The 25803-nt window shown below is 42.9% G+C and overlaps 3 protein-coding genes across 3 annotated transcripts; all 3 read left to right on the top strand.

Annotated features, from left to right (window-relative positions):
- The first annotated feature begins 54 nt into the window (after positions 1–54).
- LOC146352591 (prorelaxin 1-like) lies at positions 55–2637 on the top strand. The gene is made up of 2 exons (XM_084829668.1): positions 55–292; positions 2285–2637. The coding sequence occupies exons 1-2, from the start codon at positions 55–57 to the stop codon at positions 2635–2637; spliced, it is 591 nt and encodes a 196-aa protein (XP_084685794.1).
- A 5471-nt stretch (positions 2638–8108) lies between these two features.
- LOC146352590 (prorelaxin H2-like) lies at positions 8109–10386 on the top strand. Its single transcript, XM_084829667.1, has 2 exons — positions 8109–8346; positions 10046–10386. The coding sequence occupies exons 1-2, from the start codon at positions 8109–8111 to the stop codon at positions 10384–10386; spliced, it is 579 nt and encodes a 192-aa protein (XP_084685793.1).
- Positions 10387–16441: 6055 nt separating this feature from the next.
- Positions 16442–20211, top strand: LOC146352589 (prorelaxin H1-like). The gene is made up of 2 exons (XM_084829665.1): positions 16442–16682; positions 19880–20211. The coding sequence occupies exons 1-2, from the start codon at positions 16442–16444 to the stop codon at positions 20209–20211; spliced, it is 573 nt and encodes a 190-aa protein (XP_084685791.1).
- The last annotated feature ends 5592 nt before the right edge of the window (positions 20212–25803 follow it).

The raw sequence follows: 25803 nt of genomic DNA, 5'->3' as shown, positions 1-25803 counted from the left end.
ACTGGTGCTGAGCTCAAAGACACAGTGTGGGTGAATTGGGTGTGAGTGGCTAAGATGGGGCTAAATCAGCTTGTGGTATTTCTGTTATCTGCATTGTTGGCAGGGATGAGCAGCATTCAGATCACCCCAAAATCTGGAGCAGGAGTGCTCCAGACAAAAGTAGCTAAAAGAAAGAAATATTGTGGCACAGACTTAGGATATAAAATACTCTCTGTATGCGGAGGAGTCCACACACGTTTCAGGTCTCTCCAGGAGGAAAGGAATCTTCCCATTCCTGGTAGTGTGCATGCTGGTAAGTTATATTTATGATCCATCTGCAAATCTTTGATCTCTTACAGGATGCAATCTTGTGTCCTCTGCTTTAATTCCGAAGAACTTGTTCCATTAAACCCGCACTTCATCTATAAATGAACCAATTGTGATCTTCCTTGAGGGTAGCTTTGGGAGGGTAAGGTTGTCTCTACATTTGCTTAACAAGGACCTCAGAAAGTTGCATACACAGCAACAGAAGTTACTCCACTTAAGGGGCTCCTTCACATGGGACTTTTATCCTGCGATTGAGATGGCTCCTTCACAGAAGTTTGCAGGCTCTTTACATGATGCTCTGACCCTGCCGTGACCCTCCAAGGCATCTCCTGCACTAAATGCCTTTTGTTCCGTTTTTAAATAGATCACAGATAATAAGCTATCAAATTACCCCTGTTGTGTTCCACTTCAGTTTCCTCTGTGAAAAGAGTTAAAGTAGCAAGAAGAGAAGTAAGATCAATGAAAGATAATGGAAGACTCAGGGGGAGAAGGAGGGGGGAGAAAGGAAGCACGTGTAAAGGGAGTCAGTTGTGATCCTACATTTAAAACGGAAGCAGAAATACCCATTTTAAATGCAGGATTTTAGGCTGGTGTAGAGATGCCCAAGGACACCATCCATCCCTCTTATTATCTGGTTCATCATCACCATAGAACACAATTATGCCACTGAATAACAGCATCCTTTGGGTAACATACAGTAAGAATAAAACATTAAAATACAACAATCAACAATAAAATCAAGATGAAAAGTTAAACAGAGTTTTAAAGGATTAAAAGATTTAAGAGATCCTAAAAGGTCCTAAAAGGCCTGGGAAAATAGGACTTTGTCTCAAATCAAAATCCCAAAGTAGGTGCCAGTCGAACCTTTCTGGGGACAGTGTTCCACGGCCATGCAGCCATTAATGATAAAGTCCTCTTCCTAATAGCTACCCATGGCACCACTCTTGGGACATCTGGCAAAGGGTCATAAAAGATGATATCAAGGTCTGGGTAGATACATATGGGAGGAGATGATCCTTCAGATAACCAGGTCCCAAGACATTAAAGTCTTAACAGGTCAAAACCAACTTGTTGAATGGGGCATGGAAAAAAATGAAGTCAGTGCAGACAACAAAGCACTTGCCTAACGTGTTCAAATTTCCAGTCCCAGTTCAATCCATCAGCCCCATTCTGGACTAAATGAATTTTCTGGACCAGTGTGAAAGATAGACCCACATAAAATGCATTGCAACAATCCAGATAGGAGGATACCAAAGTATGTATAACTGAAGCCATTTCTACGAAGACAGTTGAACGGATTACCTTTTAACAAAAAGAGGTAAAGAAAGTCATGTTGCAGCAGCAGCACCATAGATACCCTGAGAGGAGAGCAGTGAGCGAGTCAAGAGGCTAATTCTATGCTGTTTTAATTAACTATAGAGTTAACTATTAACTTTAGCTTTCACAGGAAAGCTAAAGCCCTGTGAACAGATAGTCATTTACATGCAACAACTTCCTTATGTTGCCATTCCTTGTTGTCATTTACATCCAAGAACTTCCTTATGGGCTCTTAACTACAAAAGGGATTTTCCAGTCTAGACTTCCTCTTTTTTCTTTTTCAAAATTTGAATACAGATCCTTTCCCCAAGCACTCTTGATCACACTAGAACCACTGAATGCAGTTACAAATAAATTCTGAGACATTAGTAATATTTTTCCTAGTTGAAAATGCAAAGAAAATTCAGGATTATATTATGAGTGAAATCATGACAGCAGAGTAGGTATTAAATCAGTTAAGGGTCCTATGCATGTTTAGGCAGAAAAGCCATGCTGTGGTTTGTAGGACTGTTTTTCTGTCTAAACATACATAGCATTGCACCCTAAATATCTTAGATGAAACAGGACAGGCTGCCAAGGATGATTTGAAGAGTACCTAGATGTTCCAGTATAATTTATGTAGTGTAGCTGTTTGCTTTAGTCTTTTATTTTATCTTAACAGAGTTAGATGAAACTGACAGCAATAAGGGCCTGGAGAATGGGAAGCTACAGTCGGCCCGAGTTCCTGGACTGAACCAACCTAAGGATGACCGCCAACTACATGCAGAACAATCATTAGGAAAATTCTTTGACTTATATCACCATTACAAGAAAGATATTGCGGCAGCTGCGGAAGATGCTGGGCAGAAGAACACCGATCCAGTAGGAATGGCCAACAGTGTTGGATTTGGTTTCCCTCAGGTCAAATATGTGAAAAGAAAACGTCAGACCCGCCTAGAGATGGCAGAGAAATGCTGTCTTGTAGGATGCACTCACCAAGACATTGATCACATTTTCTGTGCCAAGATCTGGTAAAACAACTGGAGTTGTGTGTTTGCATTGGGCAGTGTCTTTAAAGCAGTGGTGTGGAACCTCCATCCCATGAGCATGTTTTTGGAAGCAGGCTATTCAAGCCTCAGAAAGAATGTGTGAAAGCTCAAGAAAGAGACAGGGTCATGCCCCTACTTTTCCTTTTTTAAAAAAATCTATTTTGATTTTATTTTTATAAATGAAATAAACAATACCAACAACATAATCAAAATCTTCAGTTTCCAACATTACAGTATTCTGAGGAAGAAAAAGGGAGGATAGCAAAAGAAGGAAAAAAGAGAGAGAGGGAGAGAGAGGGAGAGAGAGAGAGAAGAATTGTATCTAAACTTCAATAAAAGCAAACCAAATATCCAAATATAAATCCAATTGCAGATTATACCTATACAGCACTCTTCCAAACATTGCAGGTATTATTAAATCTTCAATCAGCTGCACCATAAACAGTGAACCTTATCTTTCAGTGTCATAACCTCAGTCTTATAGCAAAGGAAAGGGAGCAAACAATCCATTTCCATTGGCCATATATTACCATTCAATTAACGCATATTAATAAACATTAAAGGTTTAACCAGCAAAGAATAGTAATAATCATAATCCCATAATGTTGATGATAATAATAAGAAGAAAAAGAAATTTAAGAAAAAGATAAAAAACAAAAAACAAAAGCAAACCATTTGTATATTCTAAGTAATATCCTATCTAAAATATATTTATGTGTGTACACATACATACAAACACAAACAGGAATTTTATTACAATATAACATAAAAAAGGAGAAAGAAAACAGAAATATGCAAGCATTTACTCTGGCATGCTGCCTAGACATCTTATCAGCTATAACCCAAACAGCACTTCAAAAGAACAGTAAAAATGGCTAAATTCCAACTCAGGAGGCTGATGGAGTTGGTTCCCTTGTTTTAATTTTAATACCAGTGAGGAATGACTCTATAGCATCAGGATTTAAAAACCTTTTCATCTGGCTTTCAAAAAGAATGCAAAAAGTAGCCAGATATTTAATATGATATTGCAGATTAATTTGCTTTGCCAAACTTCTCGCCTTGGTGAATTGCCTTCTTCTGTCAGCAATTTCTTTAGTATAATCAGGAAAGAGCATAATCTTGTCATTTGCTGGTCCCCACCGAATCTTACCTTGTTCTCTTGCTAGATGCATAAGATAATTTTTTGTAGAGACTTGTGCAAATTGAATAGTAACAGTCCCAAAAGTCCCTTTAGTGCCAAGTATTGAACCAGGAACATGATATGCATACTCACTATCAAGTAGAAAATCAGATGGTAAAACCAATAGCTCATGCAAAAGTTTATCCATAAATTCAGCCAAAAATATATCAGTAGCCTCATCTTTAATACCAAGGATACGAAGATTCGCTCTGTGTGTGAAGGCCTCCAGCTTATTGATTGATTGATGGATTGCATTTATACCCTGCCTTTTTTCCTCTTGAAAGGAACCCAAGGCGGCTTACATTATCCTTCTCCTCTCCATTTTATCCTCACAACAACAACCCTGTGAGGTGGGCTGGGCTGAGAGTCTGTGACTGGCCCAAATTCACCCAATGAGCTTCACAGCCAAGTGGGGACTAGAACCCGGATCTCCCAGCTCCTAGTCCAACACTCTTGCCACTACACCACACTGGCTTCTCCAGCTGAGAAATTCAAGCAGACAAAATATTATGAGAAGGTTCCATAGCAGTTTCATGAGCAACAACCCGATCTTCGAAAGCACTAACCTTCGATTCTATCTTTTGTAAAGAGATATTAATTAAGTCCACAGCCCCTTGAAGGGCAATGATTGAATTTTGAATTGTTTCAAGCTTGTTTGACTGCACTGATAGCTGAGAAGACATAGTTTTTATCAAAGCAAGCAACTCCTCTTCATCTCCAGCTTTTCTAGAAACCTTTGCCGAGGGAGCAATTGGCATTCCCAAGCCTTTTCCTTTTCCCTTTGGTACTGCCATCCTCCACTTTCAAAAGCACAACAAGCAAGTATAATTGCAGAAACAGAAAAAACAAACACTTTGGCAATTTTAATTGCAAGTCCTGTTTAAATCCACAAATACCTTTGGAGCTCGTCTGTCCTTATGTCTCCTAATTGCTTAGGAGTTTCAAACAGCCTTCAGTAGATGATATTCCAGTGACTAACCTTAGATTCCAGCCCCCCTGCTCCTCTGCAGAGGAAGCTGTTCTTCCAAGATTTCATCCTAATGGTACTGTAAGCTGCCCCTTTTAATTCCAGGGGAAGTTGAAAAGGTTTCTCAACCTTTTCATAGCTGTTTGAGATAAGCAACCTGCAGAGCTCTGCAAGTCACTGCCAGGACAACATGGCTCCGAATGGAAGTTCCCCATGCCCCTACATTTTCCAACCCTGCTGTTCCTTGCAATTAAGTCTGAAGCGGGATTCTCCTCATGTTCAAGTGAACAACAGTAGAAGATCAGGGATCCTGTTTTATCAGGGTCCCCAGTCACTCAGAGTGTGCTACTCATGTTCTGTTGAACCTGTGGTAAGAGGGGCAAAAGGCCCCTCAGTTCAGTTCATTGGCTAGCTGATGGTCCAATAAATCAACTAGACATGGGTAAGCTTCTGGATCAGACATGTGTTTATTACCAGGCTTGCAGTCAGCAAAGGGGCAGAGAGCACTGAATGTTCAGTGGGGCAGGCTTTCATACAGCAAAATATGTCACATATAGGTCAGAACTCTAGCCATGCTCTAGTAGCCGCATTACTTGGAGGCATTCACACAGTCTGTTATCTGGAGAGGGACTGAATGTTCCTTCTTTGGACAGGATGGACCCTTGCCAGCTGGATACTGAGTTGGTGCACGGAGTACAATGTTATCAGCCCGCAGCACAGTGTGTGAGCTGCGATGCTCTGGGGAGGAATCTTCACTCCCGAGCAATTCTCAGCGCAAACTGCTGACAGGCTATGATCTGTTTCTTATAGACTAAGGGGCCAAGAGAGGGTGATCTGGCGAACAAAGACTTACACAAAAGCAAACACCTGTTGGCCATCTTATGCAGATGCCAACGGCATTCTTATAACTGTGTTGCCACTCTGAGGTACACACAACACATTAGGGGTGAGGTTAAAGGATTCTTTCCACAAACCCCAATAGGACCCCATTTCAGACCTCATTGCTCCATACAGTGAGGTTGATGAATGAATTGATGGGACCCTTGTGCATGATGGGGACATTGGGATTGGGGCCAGCATGTGTGGCCCCATCCTCATTCCCACTTTGAGCTCTCTTTCACTCTTTGGAATGCCTGAATAGGGTTTAAGAGCATGCCAAAGCACTTCTCAGTTAAGAGAGGTAGCAATTGCTTTTTAACAGGCCTAAAGTGACCACAGCTGCCAGGGCCGTGGCTGGGCACTCGAGGAGGGCATGGCCTGACAAATGTTGAGTGGGATGATATGAGAGGCCTGGTGGGTCATATTTTTCTCACCAGCCAGAGGTTCCAATCCCTTCTCTAACTCACATGAAAGCAGATAGGGAAAGCAGGGGTCCAGGTGCAGTTAAATGACCAGCATCCCCATAGTGTCCTGAGCATCAGTGTTACCCCCAATCTGCAGAGAAAGAGGAATGGGACTGAAAGATCTGGGAAAATGTGGGTGCATAGAGGGTAAGTTGTAAATCAACACAATAAGCAGGGCTATAGAATATGCACAGATATGTCTTAATGCATATCTTTCTGACCAGCTGTGGACAAAAAATCAGTTCTGAAGTCTCACTGATAATCATATTAAAACATCACAAGATATTTGTGTATTGAAGAGTGCAGAATATGTACTAACCACAGCAGTAAGCAGTACTTACCACTACATTGATCATGTCCTACATAACAACTGGTCCAGCTGTATCACATGAATTTCAGTTACTGAGGCATGAGGATGTTTGGATGAGTCCTTACCCATCTTGACTTGTTGCCTTTAATAAGTAAGGAATGGCCAGTTGGGTCCAGGAAGCTGTAAATTCGTTCTTGGGAGAGGGAATGGTACCAGCCTCCTTAAAAGAGGCAGCAATCAGGATGCTCCTGAAGAAAGCTAACCTGACCCATAAGTGGAGGGCAACTATAGTCCGGTTGCTAACATCCCCTTCTTCAGCAAGGTTCTTGAGCACAAGGTTGCTGATCGACTCCAGGCATTCTTGGATGAAGTTGATTTTCTAGATCCATTTCAATCTGGCTTCAGGCCTGGTTTTGGGATAGAAACTGCCTTGGTAATAAGGGGACAAGAATGATCCAAAACCTTTCCTCACTTTTGCTGACATACTTCCTTCTCACTCTTCCCCCGTCCCAGGGATGGTATTTTAACAAAACATACAGGACAAAATCATTCTTGATTTCTTGGTATAAAAGAGTAACAGCAGTTCCCTTTATCAATGAAAAATGGGCATGCGACAAACAACATATGACAGGGGACTTATATAATGACAAAGAATATTGCATGCATCACATCAGGCCAGAAAACCCCAAAAACTCCAACAGAAAGATGGACAATTTGCTTCTTTCTTTGCAGATAAAAGTTGTTCAGATTCGTCTTGGCTTGGACTTCAGTATTGGGGCAGTCAGATCAAAGCCACTGGTTTGCATATATTAAGAGTCTCAGATTCTGATGATTAAAAAAAAAAGTGGGTGGCAAACTAAAGGTACATACTGGTGGCATACTAAAGTGGGTGGCAAACTAAAGGTACATACTGGTGGCATACTAAAGTGAATGGCAAACTAAAGGTACATACTGGTGGCATACTAAAGTGGGTGGCAAACTAAAGGTACATACTGGTGGCATACTAAAGTGGGTGGCAAACTAAAGGTACATACTGGTGGCATACTAAAGTGGGTGGCAAACTAAAGGTACATACTGGTGGCATACTAAAGTGGGTGGCAAACTAAAGGTACATACTGGTGGCATACTAAAGTGGGTGGCAAACTAAAGGTACATACTGGTGGCATACTAAAGTGGGTGGCAAACTAAAGGTACATACTGGTGGCATACTAAAGTGAGTGGCAAACTAAAGGTACATACTGGTGGCATACTAAAGTGGGTGGCAAACTAAAGGTACATACTGGTGGCATACTAAAGTGGGTGGCAAACTAAAGGTACATACTGGTGGCATACTAAAGTGGGTGGCAAACTAAAGGTACATACTGGTGGCATACTAAAGTGGGTGGCAAACTAAAGGTACATACTGGTGGCATACTAAAGTGGGTGGCAAACTAAAGGTACATACTGGTGGCATACTAAAGTGGGTGGCATACTAAAGGTACATACAGCAACTATGCATGTGGTAGCAAAGATCACAAGTTGGTGGGCACTCTCTATAAAGCTAGACAGGTGAAGGCTGAAGTTAGCACAGGCTCCTGGCACCAGATAGGTCTGTGTAATATTCATTGCTGTTAAACTCAAAGGCACCCTGTGGGTGAACTGTGGGTGAGTAGCCAAGATGAGGCTGAAGCAGCTCCTGCTGTTGATCTTAGCTGCATTGCTAGTGGAGATGAGCAATCAGATTGCTCCAAAATCTGGAGCAGGAGTGCTCCAGAGGAAGGTCGCTAAAAGACATGACAAGTTGTGTGGTCACGAACTGCAAGGGGAAATACGCTTTATTTGTGGAGACAGTGACTGGAAGAAAAGGTCCCTTCAGGTGGAAAAGAATCCACAATTTCCTGGTAGTCTGCATGCTGGTAAGTGATTAAGCAATTAGTAACCCATCTGCCAACATTTAATCACATAGATGTGACTTTGTGTCCACTGCTTTAATTCAGACAAACTAAATTAGATCTGCACTTCATCTATAAATGGAGCAGTTGTGAGTGCAACAGGGTGGTGAAGAACATTTTCAGTAATTAATATGCTTTCAATATTTCTGAGCATGCACATTTGGCTGGGGCTGTGAATGCACAACATTTTTGCTTGCTCCCAGTGGTGAAACAGGATGATATTGGCACTGGGTGGTGAGGAACGAATTCTGAGAACTCTAGCTGGATAACTTCTAGATTGGGCTCTCATAATGCTGTCTACAGATTACTGACTGTCATCAGCTGGAGGGAGCATATGACGCCTGTATGAAAATAGCTCCGCTGGCTTCTAGCTTTCTTGTACAATCCCAAGTGCTGCTTTTGATCATTAAAGCCTTAAAAGGTTTGGACATGAGATCCCTGTCGGACTGTCTTCTCCCAGTTGAGCCCCCTTGAGGATTCAGGTCATTAGATCTAGATTCTGCTTCAGGTTTCTCAGCTTCCTGAAGTAAGTTCATGAGGAACAAGGCCCTCCCGTTCATTATAGTCCCCTTAGTAAATGCTTTGTCCAGGGAGATCCCCTGAAGTCTTTAACAAGAGCTCCGGCTGAACTTTTAATCTCTCCTGCATTTTATGCAAGATTGAGCAACCATGAGAGTCACACTGGGAATGCAAGGCTGTCTATACTTTTGATAACCTAGGACCTCAGTAGGTCATATACTCACCCATACGAGTTACTCCACTTAAAGACCATCTCTCCATGTCCTCAGTACTGGGGGCTCCCCTTTTGCTCCCCAGGCTTTTCCATCTCCTTTATCAATAACCAGCACCACCGCTAAACTCAGGAGAGATCTCCTAGTTTGACAGGAGACCAGGTGAGAAGGAAAAAGGAAGGAGGAGGTGAATGTGTGTGTATGTATGTGTGTAGTGCAAACACAACACCCCCACACACACCCAAAGTTTCTGCAAACACAACCTCCTTTACATCACACTGAATGGCTACTTTCAGGTGTGAAGCTCAAGAAGTGCAGCAACACTGAAATGGGATTGGCTGTGTGTGTTAAGCCCCAAACCATGGCACAACACTGCCAAAAGGCTGTCTCCTAATTGGCTCAGTGGCATGCCTATTTAACCAAGCCCAGTGAAATGGCAAAAATTGCAGAGTGTCACCCTCCCTGAGACAATTCTTATATTGGAAATGCTAGGTTTTGAGATTAGCCACCCACAGGAAGATGTATGCATATGCAGCAGCAACCCTTTCCTGGGCTGGCCACCAAAACAACCTAGGGTGGGCACATTAGTGCTTCCATGGGATGGAAGAAGGACGAGAGAGAGGGCAGAGTGGGGTATTGCTGCTGGGTCATTACCCTGTCTGTTCCCAGCAGAGAATGTTCCTCTGCGTCTTTTTAATTCTTTAACCATCTTTCAACCCTCCTCCATCTGACTTTCCAACCAACTCCTGCCTACTCCCCTTCTACTGAGGGTAGGGTTGGGAAACAATACTCAATCATACCCATGCAAAGTGGCCCAAAACTGGACAGAACAGGTTGGCCAAGGCTGATCTGAAGCATACCTAGATGTTCCCATATCATTTATGTAAAGTAACTGTTTGCTTTGGTCTTTTCTTTCACCTTAATGGAATTAGTTCAAACAGACAGCAGTGAAGGCCTGAAGAATGTGAACTTTCAGTCAGCTCCAGCTCCTGAACTGAACCAGCTTCATGATGACCAGGAACAACATGCTGGGTCAACATCGGGAAATTTCCATCAGTTATATAAGCGTTACAAAAAACCTATTGTTACACCTGCAGTTGATGCTGGGCAGCAGCGCACCAATCCAGAACGGATGGCCAACCCTATTGGATCAGGTTTCCCACAGGTCAAACATCCCAGAAGAAAACGTCAGCGTTTTCAGGCAATGGCAGATAAGTGCTGCTTTAAAGGATGTACCCCTCAGGACATTCGTCTGGCTTTCTGTTCAGGATAAGACTGTATTATTGCACTCATTCTAAAAATACTGCTTTAGTTATACTGCTACTGTAATTATTAATCCATTTATGTCTGTTGCAATTTGTTGTAGACATCCTAGAATCTTGAGAAACAACTGGGATTCTGTATAACCATAGGATTGTCTTTAAAGTATCAAACGTTTCTCTAGTGTTTTCACTAATGCACACACACACACACCCCTCTACTCTTTTGGAATTTGTTTTTAAACCTCTACTGCAGTGTTCTAAACTGAAGGGAAAATCCCCACGTTTAACTGAGGTAGTATAACTGTGTGTGTGTGTGTGTGTGTGTGTGTGTGTGTTTAACCTATTGCAGCATACAATTAGGATATTTAGGTTGCAATACTTAAAACACTTACCAAGAAGTGTTTTTGGTAAGTGAACTTAGTAGAACAGACTTCTGAATAAGCATGCTTAGGATTTAGAGTTAAACACTCAAATGCTACTCACCCATCCCCCACCTCCAGATTATATATGAAAGTAATTAAATTGGTAGACAATGTTAATATGGAGTCATGCATGGAACTAAAAATAAAATGATTCATTCAAGGCCATGCAACCAATAGGAAAGCATATGTTAAATGCTGCATTACTTGCTGCGATACTGAGAGTATCCGAAGTATAAGAGAAATATATATATAGAATAATCTCTTTGAGAGAATTCCTGTGTATTCTTTGTCAATAAAAAATCTCAACTTGTGTTTACTTGTGTTCTGTACCTCACTTGTTGGAGGTGGGGGAAGCCCTACAGAATCTAAGTTGTAGGGCTTTTATCCCCTCCATACAATAATCAAAATATACTAATAAAAGAGATGGAGGAAGACAGTGGGTAGGGTCCAGATTAAATTACATGCACTTAGGTTCCATTTAAATTGGGGGTGGACAATTTGTGGCCCTTCAGATGTTTTGGCCTACAACTTCCATCAGCCCTAGCCAGCACTTCCAATGATATGGGGTGATGGGAGCTGTAGGCTAAAACACCTGGGGAGGGTCACCAGTTGCCCACCCTTGATTTAAATCAATGTGAAATGTTGGTACATAACTAATATTGATTTCAGTAGGAACTAAGTGCACCTAACTTAGTCTGGATCCAATGCAAAAGTTACAACCCACATTTAAATGGAATTTGGAAATACTCTAATTGTATGGTGTTTGGGAGAATTTTTGTTTTACCAAGCTGTAGCCCAAATATTAAGAAAAGCACAACATGGGTATCTGTACACACTAGCAGTCATTTCAGCTAATGGCTAGATCTACACTAGTGCTTTTTATCGATAGTGAAGTGCACTGATAACTGTTGGGGCACATCAGGCATTCCGTACGCCAGTTTTCTAGCATCATTGCCTGCTTTTTATTCCGTATTATCCAAAATACCGCAACAGATGTCATTGTGTCTGCTGCGAGGTATAAATGCACAAGAGGGATATAGCATTACCATGATGGGATTGTATCAATATGACACAAGGTATAGATCTGGCCAACATTAGATTTACAGTTTTCCCTGGATTCAGAGAATAAGAGCAGAAGGCCCTGGGACTGGACACACTTACTGAACATGCAGATAAACAGTGCATAATCCTGTCTTGAAGAAGTTTCTGACCATTATTCCTGGAGTTGCACAGACTAATATGGCTACTAACCCCTCTGGCATCGTCACATTTTATCTGGGGATTAAATCATGGTGGTGCATCTGCATAATGTTGGCCAGTGGAGTTATTCCAGGTAGTGAATGACCTTCTCCATATAAATCCAGTGGATCCAGCTCTGACAAATTTGCAATGCTATTTGCAGGTAAAATCACTCATATTCACACAGTTAGATGCCATAATGGATGTAGGGTCAATTTTGGAGGAAGTCAGTACATCAGCTTCTCATGTTGTAATGGATGATACCTTTCAGTTTATTCAACCAGATGATGTGGACAAGCTACTTAGAATTTTGAGACCTTCCACTTCCAACTTATCTTCCATGCACCTACATGCGTCCTTGGTCTTTCAGGCCCAAATCTAGATGGGGAGGATGGAATACTCGGGACCAGCAAAGAAGACCCACTAGTCCTGTTTTGCCATATGAAGCATCTCAGCCTTATGGTATTGCTAGAGGGATCCTCTTGTGAGTTGAGGAAGCCATGCCTGTTTGTTGCTTGTAAGTAAGCACAATGTGTTACATTGCACAGCATCATTATGGATCCCAGGGCATGCCTGTTAGCATCAATCTTAGCTTCCAATTTCCTTGCTTTGTGATGCTTGAGCCAACATGAGATAGATTTAACTCTGGTATTTAACTAGCAGGATTTTATCATTGAATTTGCCTGGTTTTCAAAAAGGAAAATTATTATTACCATGTTCTGGAAAATACACAAACTAAAAAACAAAACACAGGCAAGTCATTAACTGGGTAGACAGATACAAATGCATAGATATGTCCCTGTGTGTTTAGAAAAGCTTACTTCTGAGAAAGCCTGCACTGGTTTTCAATGCAACGTTCCAAACCCTCTCTTCATCAGTGATCTATCTGTCAGGCAGAATAACTTCCTCAGCCCTCAAAATTGCCTTATTGTTGTTTCAGTTAACAGTTTCCTGCTATCCCGCCCTACTGTTGGAATGCTGACAGGAGAACTGCACCGGGCATGCTTGACCTATGTCATACATGAGGGTTCTAAAATCCCAGGGGGAGTTTCCATGGAAAAGAAACTTCTACTTTGCAGACAGTTACCTTCCATGAGTAGAAGGCGAACAGAAACAGTGAGGGAGGACAGCCAGGGAATTCCTTCCTGCTCCCCTTCCTTTTGTGTAGGGCTTACATATGAGCAGAATGCTGAATGGGGCTAGGTTCTCACAACCATCTTAATGAGCATACCTAGAGTGTAACTGCATGTTCAATGTATTGTGTGAATAACCCCAGTGTGTGAGATACAATCTTTGCACACCTTTTTCCTACCACACAGAAAAGAACAGTAAAGATTGGTGCCCCATCACTGTGTTTCTGTCTTTAGAAAGTCAGGCCATGGGCCCCAATCCCTATGTTTCCTTTACCTACCACATGGAAAAACTGTTCAGAGATTGGGGCTGCATTCCAGCTTTCAGAAAAGTGGAATGAGGCCCTGATCCTTCTGCTCCTCCCACCTGTGCATTACACACACACACACACACACACACACACACAATTCCCTGAGAAGCAAACTACATGTTACTTTAAAGATGTAGCTAGCTTTATTTCCTTTCTACTCAAAAGTAAGCATGTGGGACCTAATATGGATCATGACCCTAGAGTGATGGGGGTAGAGGGACTAATTTTTCCCTATGTCTAAAATTTACATTAGAACTGGTCAACTAGATGCCTTTTTGGAAATTAGAAGGGGGTGGGCAGATCCAGATTCGGACCACAACAGGGGTGGCAAAGGGTCAATGTCTTCCTAACGCCCCCCCCCCCCTTGCTAAGATCCCAATCTGTGGAGTGAGGTCACATTCCTTAACTAATTAGGCCTTGAACATAGAACATTGCAGATTTCCTCTGCAGCACAGAAACACTTTGAAAACACTGGAGTACTGGCAGAATTCATACAAGACATAAATTTGCCAGCAATTGCTGCCATAGGCTTTAATGAGGCGGGAAACCTTTAACTTTTGAACTGCTGCTCAGAACGTCAGCGAACCAATGAAAGGTAAGCATCCTTGACAAGCCAGAATAAAGTACATTGGTTGTTTTCACAAAAATGTGAAATACATATACGATATGCCATGCTAGAAATTGGAGTAAAAATGGAAACTGTGTCAGTTTTCAGCACTGGTTAATTAACTGTGTATCTGTGGGTGTTTTTATGGGATCAGTTTGATACTTTGCACAATTGTACACCTTATTAGGTAGATGATGATGTCATGTATCAGTTTCTTTATGCACCCGATTTTCCACAAATGAGGCACACTGAAATGTACTTAAAGCTCGTCACAGCATAGACAATTTAGTGTAAGTACAATAGCATGGGATGCCCCATAAAAAGAAAAAGCTGCAAAACACCTAGTGTAGAAGCACCCTTGTGCTTGTAGGGGGGCCTAGCCTCTCTTCTACTCCAAAGCAATCATTCCAGGGGAAAAGTGGAGGTAGTGCCCAACCTACATGGTACAGGGCATGGAAGGAAGTCTTCAAAACACCTCCCCATACTACTCTTGCCATCCTTCAAGCAGAGTATTATGGCTTTGTAGATCAGTGGCAGGGAGAGGCTCCAGGGATACAAAAAGCCCCGCTCAGCAGAATAGGGAAGGCAGTTATTTAAATAGAAATAAAAACTATTGCATGGATTGCTCTCTATTCCCTAAATATTTCAAAATATAATATTTTTCAAGGAAACATAAGAACATAAGAAGAGCCAGGCTGGATCAGACCAAGATCCATCTAGTCCAGCATTCTGTTCTCACAGTGGCCAACCAGCTGTCCATGGAAAACCCACAAGCAGGACATAAGTGCAACAGCACCCTCCCACCCATGTTCCTGTCTGTAAATAGAAATAATGGCCAAAAATTGGCCCCCATTACAATAAATTGCATGCATTTCCACTTCATATGAACAATAGTCTAGGACTGTAAGAAGTGATCACCCCATGTCATCTGAATACTCATGAACTATTGGGACACTTTAAAATGTAAAACAGTGATTCTGAAAAGAAAGCATGTAAAAATCAATCTGTTTACTTTATATGAGAAAGTGCTATTATTTATATTTTGTTTCTCAAAAACCTCCTCCAACTGACAACAACACAGATCACTATCTAATGTATTTTTCTACTTATATAAAAAGCAAGGAAATGACTCGCCTTCTCTTTTCTAAATAAGAGGAAAACAAAGGATTTCTATATTCATGTAGGTCACTCTAATAGTGTGTTTCCAATGTTCTCTCTGTGATTCATTAGAATGGGGACAAAAATAGACATTATGTTCAATCCTTATCGAGCAGCTATGTTTTCATTTTTTACACTAGGGCCTGATCCAGATCTTAAACGTCCCCCTCCCCTCCCCCCCCATGCTAGGAACCCAATATGGATCAGAGTAAAAATGAGAAAAACAAAAACACCCATAGCAGTGAGATAACAGATTTAAGGTCATGCCTGTTTTGTCTTTGGATACTATCCTATCACACATAGCAAACCTGGAGGAGTGTCTGAGTCCACCTCTAACTTTTCCCGCTTCGCTCTGCGACCGGCCCTAGCATCCCTCAAGTCAAGCCCCTCGCTCTCCTCCTCCCCCGAGACCTGGGTTCTCATGGAGGAGGAAAGGGAGGGGCCCTTCAGGTCGAGCCATCTGTGTGCCAAGGTCTTGGGAATAACACCTTTCCATATCTGAGCTCACTAGGGAGGGAGCCTCTCCCGGTTCTGGCTGTTCCCATTCTGAGTCTGAGCTGCTAACTATCTCCACACGCTCAGATTCATTCCTGACACACGCTTTCATCCATCTTTCTTGATGTTATTGTCTCAAAGGTAGCTTGTGTGAAGGAGCAAGTTAGATCCCCATCAGTGCCAACCAAACCCATATTTCCTACCTTCTTACTGCTTCCTGCCTCTATGCCTCAGTACCTTGAGTTAAGAAACTATGACCTAGCTGAAATGACAGTCTGTAATTGTGAGCAGTAGGTGAGATATTAGGATTAAAAGTTTCTCTTACTTCAGCTTGTCACTACTTCAGACCTTCCTTCCTCAGATAAGAAACTACACAAATATAGAAATATGACATTAGACGTGTGTGGGGGTGGGGGTGGAGTGGGCTGGGGAATGAAAGATGTCCTGTACTTTCATGATCTTCCAGTTTGGGGACGTAGTATTCAGAAAATCAAAGACATCTGTACATTAAGAAAACATTGATTCTAACAATTGACAAAAGTGGGCAAGGAATGAAAGGATCAAAGTAGCTACTTGGGGCACTGCACATTAAATAAAAGCTAGGCGGGTGAAGGCTGAAGCTAGCATAGGCTGCCAGCGACAGAGAGGTCTGCCTAGTAGACATTGCTGCTGAGCCCAAAGCAAGTTGAGTGAGAGTGGCTAATATGGGGCTGAAGCAGCTCTTGCTGTTGCTGTTAGCTGTGTTGCTAGTGGAGATGAGCCTTCAGAGCACTCCAAAATTGGGAGCAGGAGCGCCCCTGAGAAAGGCAACTAAAAGAGAGCTGCATAGGGTCTGTGGCAGAGAATTGGTAAGACTTATAATGTCAAACTGTGGATCAAGTCGATGGAAGAGGATGTCCCTACAGGGGAAGGGGAATCCAGCTGTTTCTGGTACTGCGCATGCTGGTAAGCAATTAGGCAGTTGGTGAACCTTTTACTAATCCCTCACCACATACAGAGAGAGAAAAAGAGAGAGAGAACCATAAGAACCTTACAGTGATAATTTCTAGACTGGAATCTTGTAATGCTCTCTACAGATTACTGACTGCCATCATCCAGAGGGAGCACGATAGCCATATGAAAACAGCTCCAGTGGCGACTGGCTTTTGGCTCCCTTGTGCAATTCCAAGGTCTGTTTTTGATCATTAAAGCCTTAAAAGATTTGGACTTGGGATCCCTGAAGGGCTGTCGATTCCTGGGCTCAGGCCATTGGAGGTAGGTTCTGCTGTCGATTCCTCAACCTCCTGAAGCGAGCCCATGAGGAACAAGGCCTTCTCATTTATGGTACCCTCCTTATTAAAGGCTCCATCCGGGGAGAGCCACCTGGCCTGTTCTTTCTTTCTGATTTCAGGAGAGGAGCTAACACTCTTTTTTGTTTGTTTGTTTGTTCACCAAAATCTTTATGAAAACTTTTATTCTCTGCCGCATTTTATTTGATTTTGAACCACCTTGAAGTTCACCTTGGCAGGGTCAGGCCTGTACATTGTCTGTACATTTGATAAATTAGCACCAAAGTTGTATACCCGGGAACAATAGGAGTTACTCCAATTAGGAACACCTGCTTTCCCTTTTCTTATAGTCTGAAACCGACATAACAGGAACAAAATGTTTATGTGGCAAGGGAACAGGCAGCAGTTGTCCAAGGGTGCAACCAGACATGGCTTTTATTGCACCCTTGGATGTACTTCATTCATGATACTTTATGGTGGCTCCAAACATCATCTTCCACTCATAGCCCTACTCTGTTTTCTCACCGCTTCTTCCATCTATTTTCTGACAGCAAAAAATCTGTTCAGGAGAGAAAGATGGGATAGCTGCACAATCTGTAGTGTTCTCATTAATGGTGTTAGGAGGCCAGCATGTGGAAGCACCCCAAGGGAGTAGTACTGAGTTCCTTTTGACAAAAAACAGGTAATGGAAGGCAATAGTGATAGTTGCAACAGCTGAATGAATACTCTGAGCCAAGAACACTGGCTGAGTTTGAAGTTCATTTTACACTGGTGTGTGTGTGTGTGTGTGTGTGTGTGTGTGTGAAAAGAGACAGATGGACAGACCAATGGACTGAAGCCCTGTGAACACATAATCATGTAATGCAACAATTTCCTTATGAGCAACTAAACCAGGAAAGGATCTTCTAACCTAAACCTTTCCACAGGTACCCCTGATGACCCTGAATGCAGCTACAAATCAATGTGGAGACATTAGTAATAGTTTTCCTAGTTTAAGAGGAACAAAAGACGGTGGTGTACCGGAGCCCAGGCTCACAGGGATGCAGCACCAGCACCTTTTTTTACTTGCAGGGACGCTGCCGCCTTCTGCCACACACACCTTTAGAATTCCCTGTTCCCTCTGAGCTTAGCTGCCATCCTCACAGTAGCTGGGAGGAAATTAATTTTCCCAGCAACAATACAATGTTCCTGTTGTAAAGCAAAGTATTTTGGGTGGCTTGGTCTTGCATGGGCAGCTAAGATACAAAAGACCTGCTCCTGGTGGAGATGAAAAGTGCTAGAACTGGTTTATGGATATGGATCAACACAGTTGCTCCATGGCTACGGGGACAGTCATGATGAGCACCTGCACTTCAAAATGTACCACTACAAAACTGCAGAAGATTCAGTAGTACATTATGAATGAAAGCCCCAACCCTACACCAGGGTATACTTAAACCAATCTAACCTCTTTGAAATAGCCAGCCCAGTCTTGGAAGCAGAGTAGTCCAGCTTCGTGTCAGCAGTGCCTGTGGCTCACAATGCCATAACACTCCAGGTAGGGCTGGAAAAACATCTGTCTGAAACCCTGGAGAGCCACTGCCAATCAGTGTTGACAATTCCAGGCTAGCTGGACCAAGGGTCTGACTCTGTATCGGGAAGCTTCCTATATTCCCTCTGACCTTCTACTTAGGGTAGGGTTGAGAAACAATACTCCAGTCATGCCCATGTAAAGTGGAATAAGATCAGCCAGGACAGGTCTGCCAAGGGTGATTTTGAAGCATACTAGAATCATAGATTCATAGAATAGTAGGGTTGGAAGGGGCCTACAAGGCCATCGAGTCCAACCCCCTGCTCAGTGCAGGAATCCAAGTCAGAGCATCCCTGACAGATGGCTGTCCAGCCTCGTCTTGAAGGCCTCCAGTGTGGGAGAGCCCACCACCTCCCCAGGTCATTGGTTCCATTGTCGTATTGCTCTTACAGTCAGGAAGTTTTTCCTGATGTTCAGCCGGAATCTGGCTTCCTGTAACTTGAGCCCATGATTCCGTGTCCTGCACTCTGGGATGATCAAGAAGAGATCCTGGCCTTCTTCTCTGTGACAACCTTTCAAGTACTTGAAGAGTGCTATCGTATCTCCCCTCAGTCTTCTCTTCTCAAGGCTGAACATGCCCAGTTCTTTCAGTCTCTCTTCATAGGGCTTTGTTTCCAGTCCCCTGATCATCTTTGTTGCCCTCCTCTGAACCCTCTCCAGTTTGTCTGCATCCTTCTTAAAGTGTGGTGCCCAGAACTGGACACAGTACTCCAGATGAGGCCTAACCAGTGCTGAGTAGAGGGGAACTAGTAATTCCTGGGATTTGGAAGCTATGCTTCTATTAATGCAGCCCAAAATAGCATTGGCCTTTTTTGCAGCCATATCACATGGTTGGCTCATATTCAGCTTGTGATCGACAACAATTCCAAGATCCTTCTCGCTTGTAGTGTGGTTGAGCCACGTATCCCCCATCTTGTAACTGTGCCTTTGGTTTCTTTTTCCTAGGTGCAGAACTTGGCATTTGTCCCTATTAAATGTCATTCTGTTGTTTTCTGCCCAGCGCTCCAGTCTATCCAGATCACTTTGAATTTTGTTTCTGTCTTCCAAAGTATTAGCTATCCTGCCCAATTTTGTGTCATCTGCAAATTTGATCAGCATTCCCTGCACCTCCTCCTCCAAGTCATTAATAAAAATGTTGAAGAGCACTGGGCCCAGGACTGAGCCCTGTGGTACCCCACTTGTCACCTCTCCCCAGTTTGAGAAGGTCCCATTGATAAGCACTCATAAGTTTAAATTATACTTATGTTCCAATATCATTTATGTAGGCTAACCATTTGTATTGGTCTTTTCTTTTATCTTAACAGAGTTATATCAAACTGACAGTAATGAAGGCCTGGAGAATGTGAAGTTTCAGTCAGCTCCAGCTCCTGAACTGAACCCGCTTCAAGATGACCGTCCAGAGGCATCTTTGGGAAATTTCCCTGAGTTATATAAGCATTACAAAAGAAGTATGGTGACAGTTGCAGATGATGCTGGGCAGAAGCACACAGATCTAGAAGGGACAGCCAACCCTATTGGATCAGGTTTCCCACAGGTCAAATATCCCATACGAAAACGTGAAGGTCCTGGTAGCTTGATAGACAAATGTTGCCAAGACGGATGTACTGAAGAAGAAATATATAATACTTATTGTTAAGGTTGAGATTGTAGCACAGCACTGCTTTTAGAAATACTGGTTTTGTTTTCAATCCTACCTGGCTATTATGTACATCAAGGAAAAACAATAATAATTTTGAATCCCTTCTTTTCTGTAATTATTTGAATAAGTCCTAGGATCTCTAGTGCTTTTCCTGATACGCACAAACTAATTTTTCCGAGGAAGTTGTTTCCACTTTTAATTAAATTAAAGTAGTGTAACACTTTTAACAGTTGGTGATCGTGATTTATTTTTACACACCGCAGTGAGAAATAAAATATTTAGCTTACAATCCTTAAAATACTTACTAGGAAGTAAGAGTCACTGAACTCAGTGGGACTTACCTGTGAGTAAATATGCTTTATATTGTACCATTTTATTTGAACTGAACTAAATTGACAGACAGTACTAGTGCCTCTTTATGCACGTGACTGAATCCAGACAAGACAGAGGTACCATTAGTGGAGCGCTCATCGGCCCGGTTCTTCTGGGAGGTGTTCAGCCTGTTCTGGAGGGGGTTGCACTCCCCCTAAAGGATCGGTTTTGTAGTTTGGGGGTGCTCTTGGATCCTATATTGTCACTGGAGGCACAGGTGGCCTTGGTCATATGGGACCCTCTGGGCAGGGACAGCCTAGCTACTGTTATCCATTCTCTTGTCACCTCTCGTTTGGACTACTGCGATGTGTTATATGTGGGGCTGCCTTGGAAAAGAGTCCAGAAACGCCTGCTGATCCAAAAGAGGACAGCAGGACTTTGAACAGGGAATGGCTTATACAATCATGTTGTACCAGTGCTTTGTGATCTACACCAGCTTCCAGACAATTTCCATGCCCAATTTAAAATGCTGGTATTGCCCTTTAAAGCCCTAAATGGCTTGTGATCAGGTAGCAAAAGTATCATTTTCTCCCATATATACCAACCCTAAGATGATTTTCAGAGGCCTTCCTAAAGGTACCCCTGCCAAAGAAGGTGAGGCCAGTGGCTACTAAGGAAAGGGCTTTTTTAGCGGTGGCACTGCAGAGCCAGAGCCAGGCCATGATGGGCCCGAGGGCTAGCTGTCCATTTGCCCAACTTGGGGCATGGCACACCATGGAGGAATCTCAAGAAGGTGGCACCCCGGATGCAGGTGGGGGACAGGGGAAGTGCATTTTCTATATGTTTTATTATACAGCCACTAGTTGGTGCTGCCGATATATCGGATTATCTCCATGCCTTTTCAAAGTGGGATAAATGTGGAAAAGCAGGTGAGGTGTCTTGGAGGTTGATGTCATTGTCTAAAGGACCCGCAAACTTCCGTGAGTGGCCAATTATGAGTGTGCAATAAGTCACTCATGTAAGGAAACTCTCTCTCTCTCCCTCATTCACTCACACACACACACACACACACTCACTCAAGAAAGAGACAGAGAGTGACTCACTGCCTCATTCAGACACAACAGCGAAACATCACACACACACACACACACACACACACATAGCCAGGGCTGGCCCAGAATGTTTTGCTGCTTCAGGGCGACCATAGGGCCAGCCCTACCATGACACAGACTGAGAATTGTGCCACTCTCCCTGCCCCAAACAGTAAGGGTTGCTGCCTCCTTCCGCGCGTGCTCTCAAAAGCCCCACCAGCTCTTCTGGTGTGGCATTTGCCCAGCAAGTGAGCAGGTGTAAGGACCCTCTGGCGCAGCGGCCCATCTTATTCCCATTCCCCTTAGCTTTGCTGCTGTGGAGCTCTGGCTGAGCACTCATGAGAGCACCATAGCTGGGAAGGGGCATGAAGCAGCAGGGGGGAGGGGTGCGAGGTGGAGATGGTGAGCAGGGTCATGAGGTGGCAACAGGGAATGGCCATGAGGCAATGGCTCCTGTTCTCACCTCAGCTGGCAAGAGAATTTGGGCCAGGGCTGGAGGACTAGCAATACCTCCTGTTTCTCACTGGATGGTCTTGGCCAATTACTATCTCTCAGCCTAATCTATGTCACATGATCGTTGGGAGGATAAAAATGGGGAGATCTTTAGCTCCTAGAGGAAGGGTAGAACATACATATCATAAAATAAAGTAAAAAAATTATATCCTTGAAAAACGTAATTGTCTTTTACCGTGTTCATAATAAGTCTCCGTAGCATATAAAATGACCAATTGTGCATTGCATGCTGCCTTACTGTGCACGCTGTTTTACATGCATGTGAACTAGAGACAAGATGCATCCCTAGAGTCTGTAAGAGACTGGAAATGTATCTTTCAGGGCTTCTCCACATGGAGCTTTTATTCTGCTATTGAGACTGGTTACTCACGGAAGTTCGTGGGTCCTTGAGATGACGTCGTCAACCTCCAGGGCGTCTCTTGCAGTAAATGACCTTTATTCCATTTTTTAAAAGATCAGAGATAAAGAGCTATCATATTACAGCGCTTGAGTTCCACTTGCATTCCCTTGTGAAAAGAGGAAAACCAGCAATAAGAGGAGATGGACCACAGCACAATCTAAGCAGCTGTATAATGAAACGTATGGAAGACTCAGAGAAGGGGTAAAGGAATGGGGAAAACAGGAGAAGGAAATGCGTGCGAAGAGAGTCCATCGTGATCCTGCATTTAAAATGGAACAGAAAGCCCCACTTTAAATGCAGGATTTTAGGCTCGTGTAGAAATGCTCATAGAGAGCCTGGGGAGGGTGCCTGAAAAATAACACACGTTTGAGGGTGCCAAACCTCAAAAAATGAGGGTGCCAAATGTGATCATAGCTGGTGACTTCACTTATTGGATAAACACATTGAAAGCAGACTAATTTCTCACAAAATGATTGGACGGAATTGTGCCTGAACTTTTTGTCTGCTATCTGGAGTTCTACACAGGGGCGGTGCTAGAGAGGGGGTAGGGAGGCAAGCACCCCCGCCCCCAAACAAGGATTCACCTCCCCACTCACCCCCCATTGCTGGACTCCTGTCATTACTTGAAGGAAAGGCACTTTTCACATATACGAGTGCATTAATATATTATCATCCCTGTAGCTCTTCTATAGTTCAGATGCAGCGGTTGAGCCAACAAAGGCTACACATTTTGCAGCTACTGATGTGGTCTTCAAGATGCCAAAAGACCAGTGGGCAATCCACTGAGTGGAAAGGGGAAACATCTGACATGCAGGAGATAGAAGTAATTGAGGAGGAATGGACAGCTGCATTGCTGGGGGCAGGGGGGGGCACTACAGCCCCAGTTGTTTTTTCTTGACCCCCCCCCCCTTGGTGTCAGTCAGGCTGGGAATTGCTTGTTATGCAGTCACAACCCTTCCTCCAATCCCCTGAGGGTGGGATAACTCTAATCCCAATTTCTCAATTTCTGTTGCCCCTACAGTGTAATCCTCCTATGCATGTTTATTACCCAGAGTTAGGCAAGTGTGCATGGAAATGGAATTGCAGCATTAGATATTATGCTGAATGATATCTGGAATGAGACATGGCCTAATCCTATATATAAGCAAGAAACATTAAAGTTGATTTTTGGTTAGATTTGTCTTAGTGGAGTGTAGCTTGGGAGATGTGAACGTGAGTATGGGAGGGGGCATAAAGAACTCTTTCTGTAGATGAGTGTAGCTCTTCCACTACATCACAAGGCTATGCATCATAAAGAAAGGAGTGTGGAGGTGGCAGAATGATCAGCCCCATAGCCAAAGCTTGTAGAAGTTGCTGCTTCTAATGTTGTTTACTTACTGCCTACCTGCCTGCCTTAACTTAGTTTATTATTTATGTATGGGGTGATTCATAGTAAGATAAAATAAAAAAAACTCCAATCACAAATTAATATTTTTCAAAATTAAAAATAATTTCCCCTTCTGTGGTGTAGGCACAAAGTAACTTTTACCCATTTATTTCAGAAAAATATATGTTTAGGATGCTGGTTTTAATGTGAAATATACCATTATTTTTCTCTCAGAGGTCTTCACATATGGAACACAGCTTCCTACCTAGAAATATACTTTGCCCTTCTGTCCCCCCCACCCTCCAGATTTTTTCCTGGAGTAGCCACTGGTTCTACAAGGGCTATAGATGAGCTCTTTTCTATTTGAAAGCTAAGAATCTGGGCTAGCTAGTCACCCCCCTAAGATTTTGGACTGGTGCTGCAGACCCCTCAGCCCAATGCTTAATCCGGCCATGCTCGCCTGGCACCTATGCTGTGTTCTTTTCAGTACCAGGTTGAGATGTTTTTATTCTCCCAAGCTTTTTAGTCAGATTTTTAAAAGTGTATTAATGCTGTTTAACTCTTGCACTGCTGCTAGTTTTTACTTTGATTTTACACTGTTGTTATTTTAAACTTTTATGGATTTCACGTTATCTTTTATTGTGCTTTTATGTGGTATGGTTTTTCATTTTGTTTTGACTATCGGCTTCAGCTATTGGGCAGTATAGAAATTAATAAATTAATTAATGTTTTTAAAATGGGACTAAAGATAAAATGACTCACTGAAGACCACACAGCCAATTGGAAAGCATATGAAAAATATAAGGTATTTGCTCCAGGGATGAGAGTACCATGATGTTTTCTCCTAAGTATAAGAGAGGTATACAGAGAAAAATCACTTCGATAGTTTTTTTTTTACATTGTCAATAAAAAAACGCAACTTGGGTTTACTTGTGTGCTGCACATCACTTGCTAAAGGTAATTCATGTGGGGGACAGAGGGGTCTTAACCCCCTGTTCCTGCTATGGTCCTGATCCAGTTTGGACACCTCCTAATATTTATACTGAAAGCAGGTCTTCCATTTGTGCCTACTCCTGATGCCACTGTCCTCATCTGGACTGGGCTCCCGGCGCCTGCTACTTACTTTTGAACAGTGATTCATACTATTCCTAATTTTATGCGTGGCATCTCTTCTAGTTTGGCCTGCAATATTATATCTATCATTTCGTTTCCTTTCAGTCATAGTGTTGCTCTCTAGATGTTTGTTTATTTATTTATTATTGCATTTATATCCCGCCTTTTTTCCTCTTGCAAGGAACCCAAGGTGGCTTACATTATCCTCCTCCTTTCCGTTGTATCCTCACAACAACAACCCTGTGAGGTAGGTTGGGCTGAGAGTCTGTGACTGGCCCAAAGTCACCCAGTGAGCTTCCATGGCCGAGTGGGGTCTAGAACCTGGATCTCCCAGCTCCCAGTCCGTCATTCTCGCCACTACACTACACTGGCTCTCATTCTTCATTCATTCTTCAAGAATTTAACAGTCATAAAATGTATGACAATCATATATTCAAATTATCCGTGAATTTGGTTTGGGTTCTATTTCCCAAATGTTTTCCTTGTTGCTCATAAACCCATTTTGAACTCTTCAATCATTTTGAGCCTCCTAGGCTTTGCACCTCCCAGAGGATTTTCGCTATTCAGGAAAAGTTCTCTGGCCTGGATCCTAGCACTCCACCTCCTCTCCACCAATTCCTCTAAGCTAATTGCTGATACTGACAGGCAGGGATAGAGGTGTGGAGGGGGGGGTGGTTCCTTTGGGGTGCAGGTTCAGGGGATACTGGATTCCAGTTCAGAGGGTTCAAGGGCACCCTTGGTTGACAGGCTCAGATATGATGTTGGGTTCTAGTTAGGTATTTACCAGCTCTATC

The sequence above is a fragment of the Heloderma suspectum genome, chromosome 2 (assembly GCF_057233095.1).
Source record: "Heloderma suspectum isolate Gila_16-S chromosome 2, 16-S_ref, whole genome shotgun sequence".
Lineage (NCBI taxonomy): Eukaryota > Metazoa > Chordata > Lepidosauria > Squamata > Helodermatidae > Heloderma > Heloderma suspectum.
This window is presented reverse-complemented; position numbering and strand designations above follow the sequence as displayed.

Excerpts from the sequence above, each read along its gene's own strand:
- LOC146352591 (XM_084829668.1), top strand. The coding sequence starts at position 55 with ATGGGGCTAAATCAGCTTGTGGTATTTCTGTTATCTGCATTGTTGGCA. Across the intron at positions 293-2,284 it reads TCCTGGTAGTGTGCATGCTG|AGTTAGATGAAACTGACAGC; the intron begins GTAAGTTATATT and ends TTATCTTAACAG.
- LOC146352590 (XM_084829667.1), top strand. The coding sequence starts at position 8,109 with ATGAGGCTGAAGCAGCTCCTGCTGTTGATCTTAGCTGCATTGCTAGTG. Across the intron at positions 8,347-10,045 it reads TCCTGGTAGTCTGCATGCTG|TTCAAACAGACAGCAGTGAA; the intron begins GTAAGTGATTAA and ends TAATGGAATTAG.
- LOC146352589 (XM_084829665.1), top strand. The coding sequence starts at position 16,442 with ATGGGGCTGAAGCAGCTCTTGCTGTTGCTGTTAGCTGTGTTGCTAGTG. Across the intron at positions 16,683-19,879 it reads TTCTGGTACTGCGCATGCTG|AGTTATATCAAACTGACAGT; the intron begins GTAAGCAATTAG and ends TTATCTTAACAG.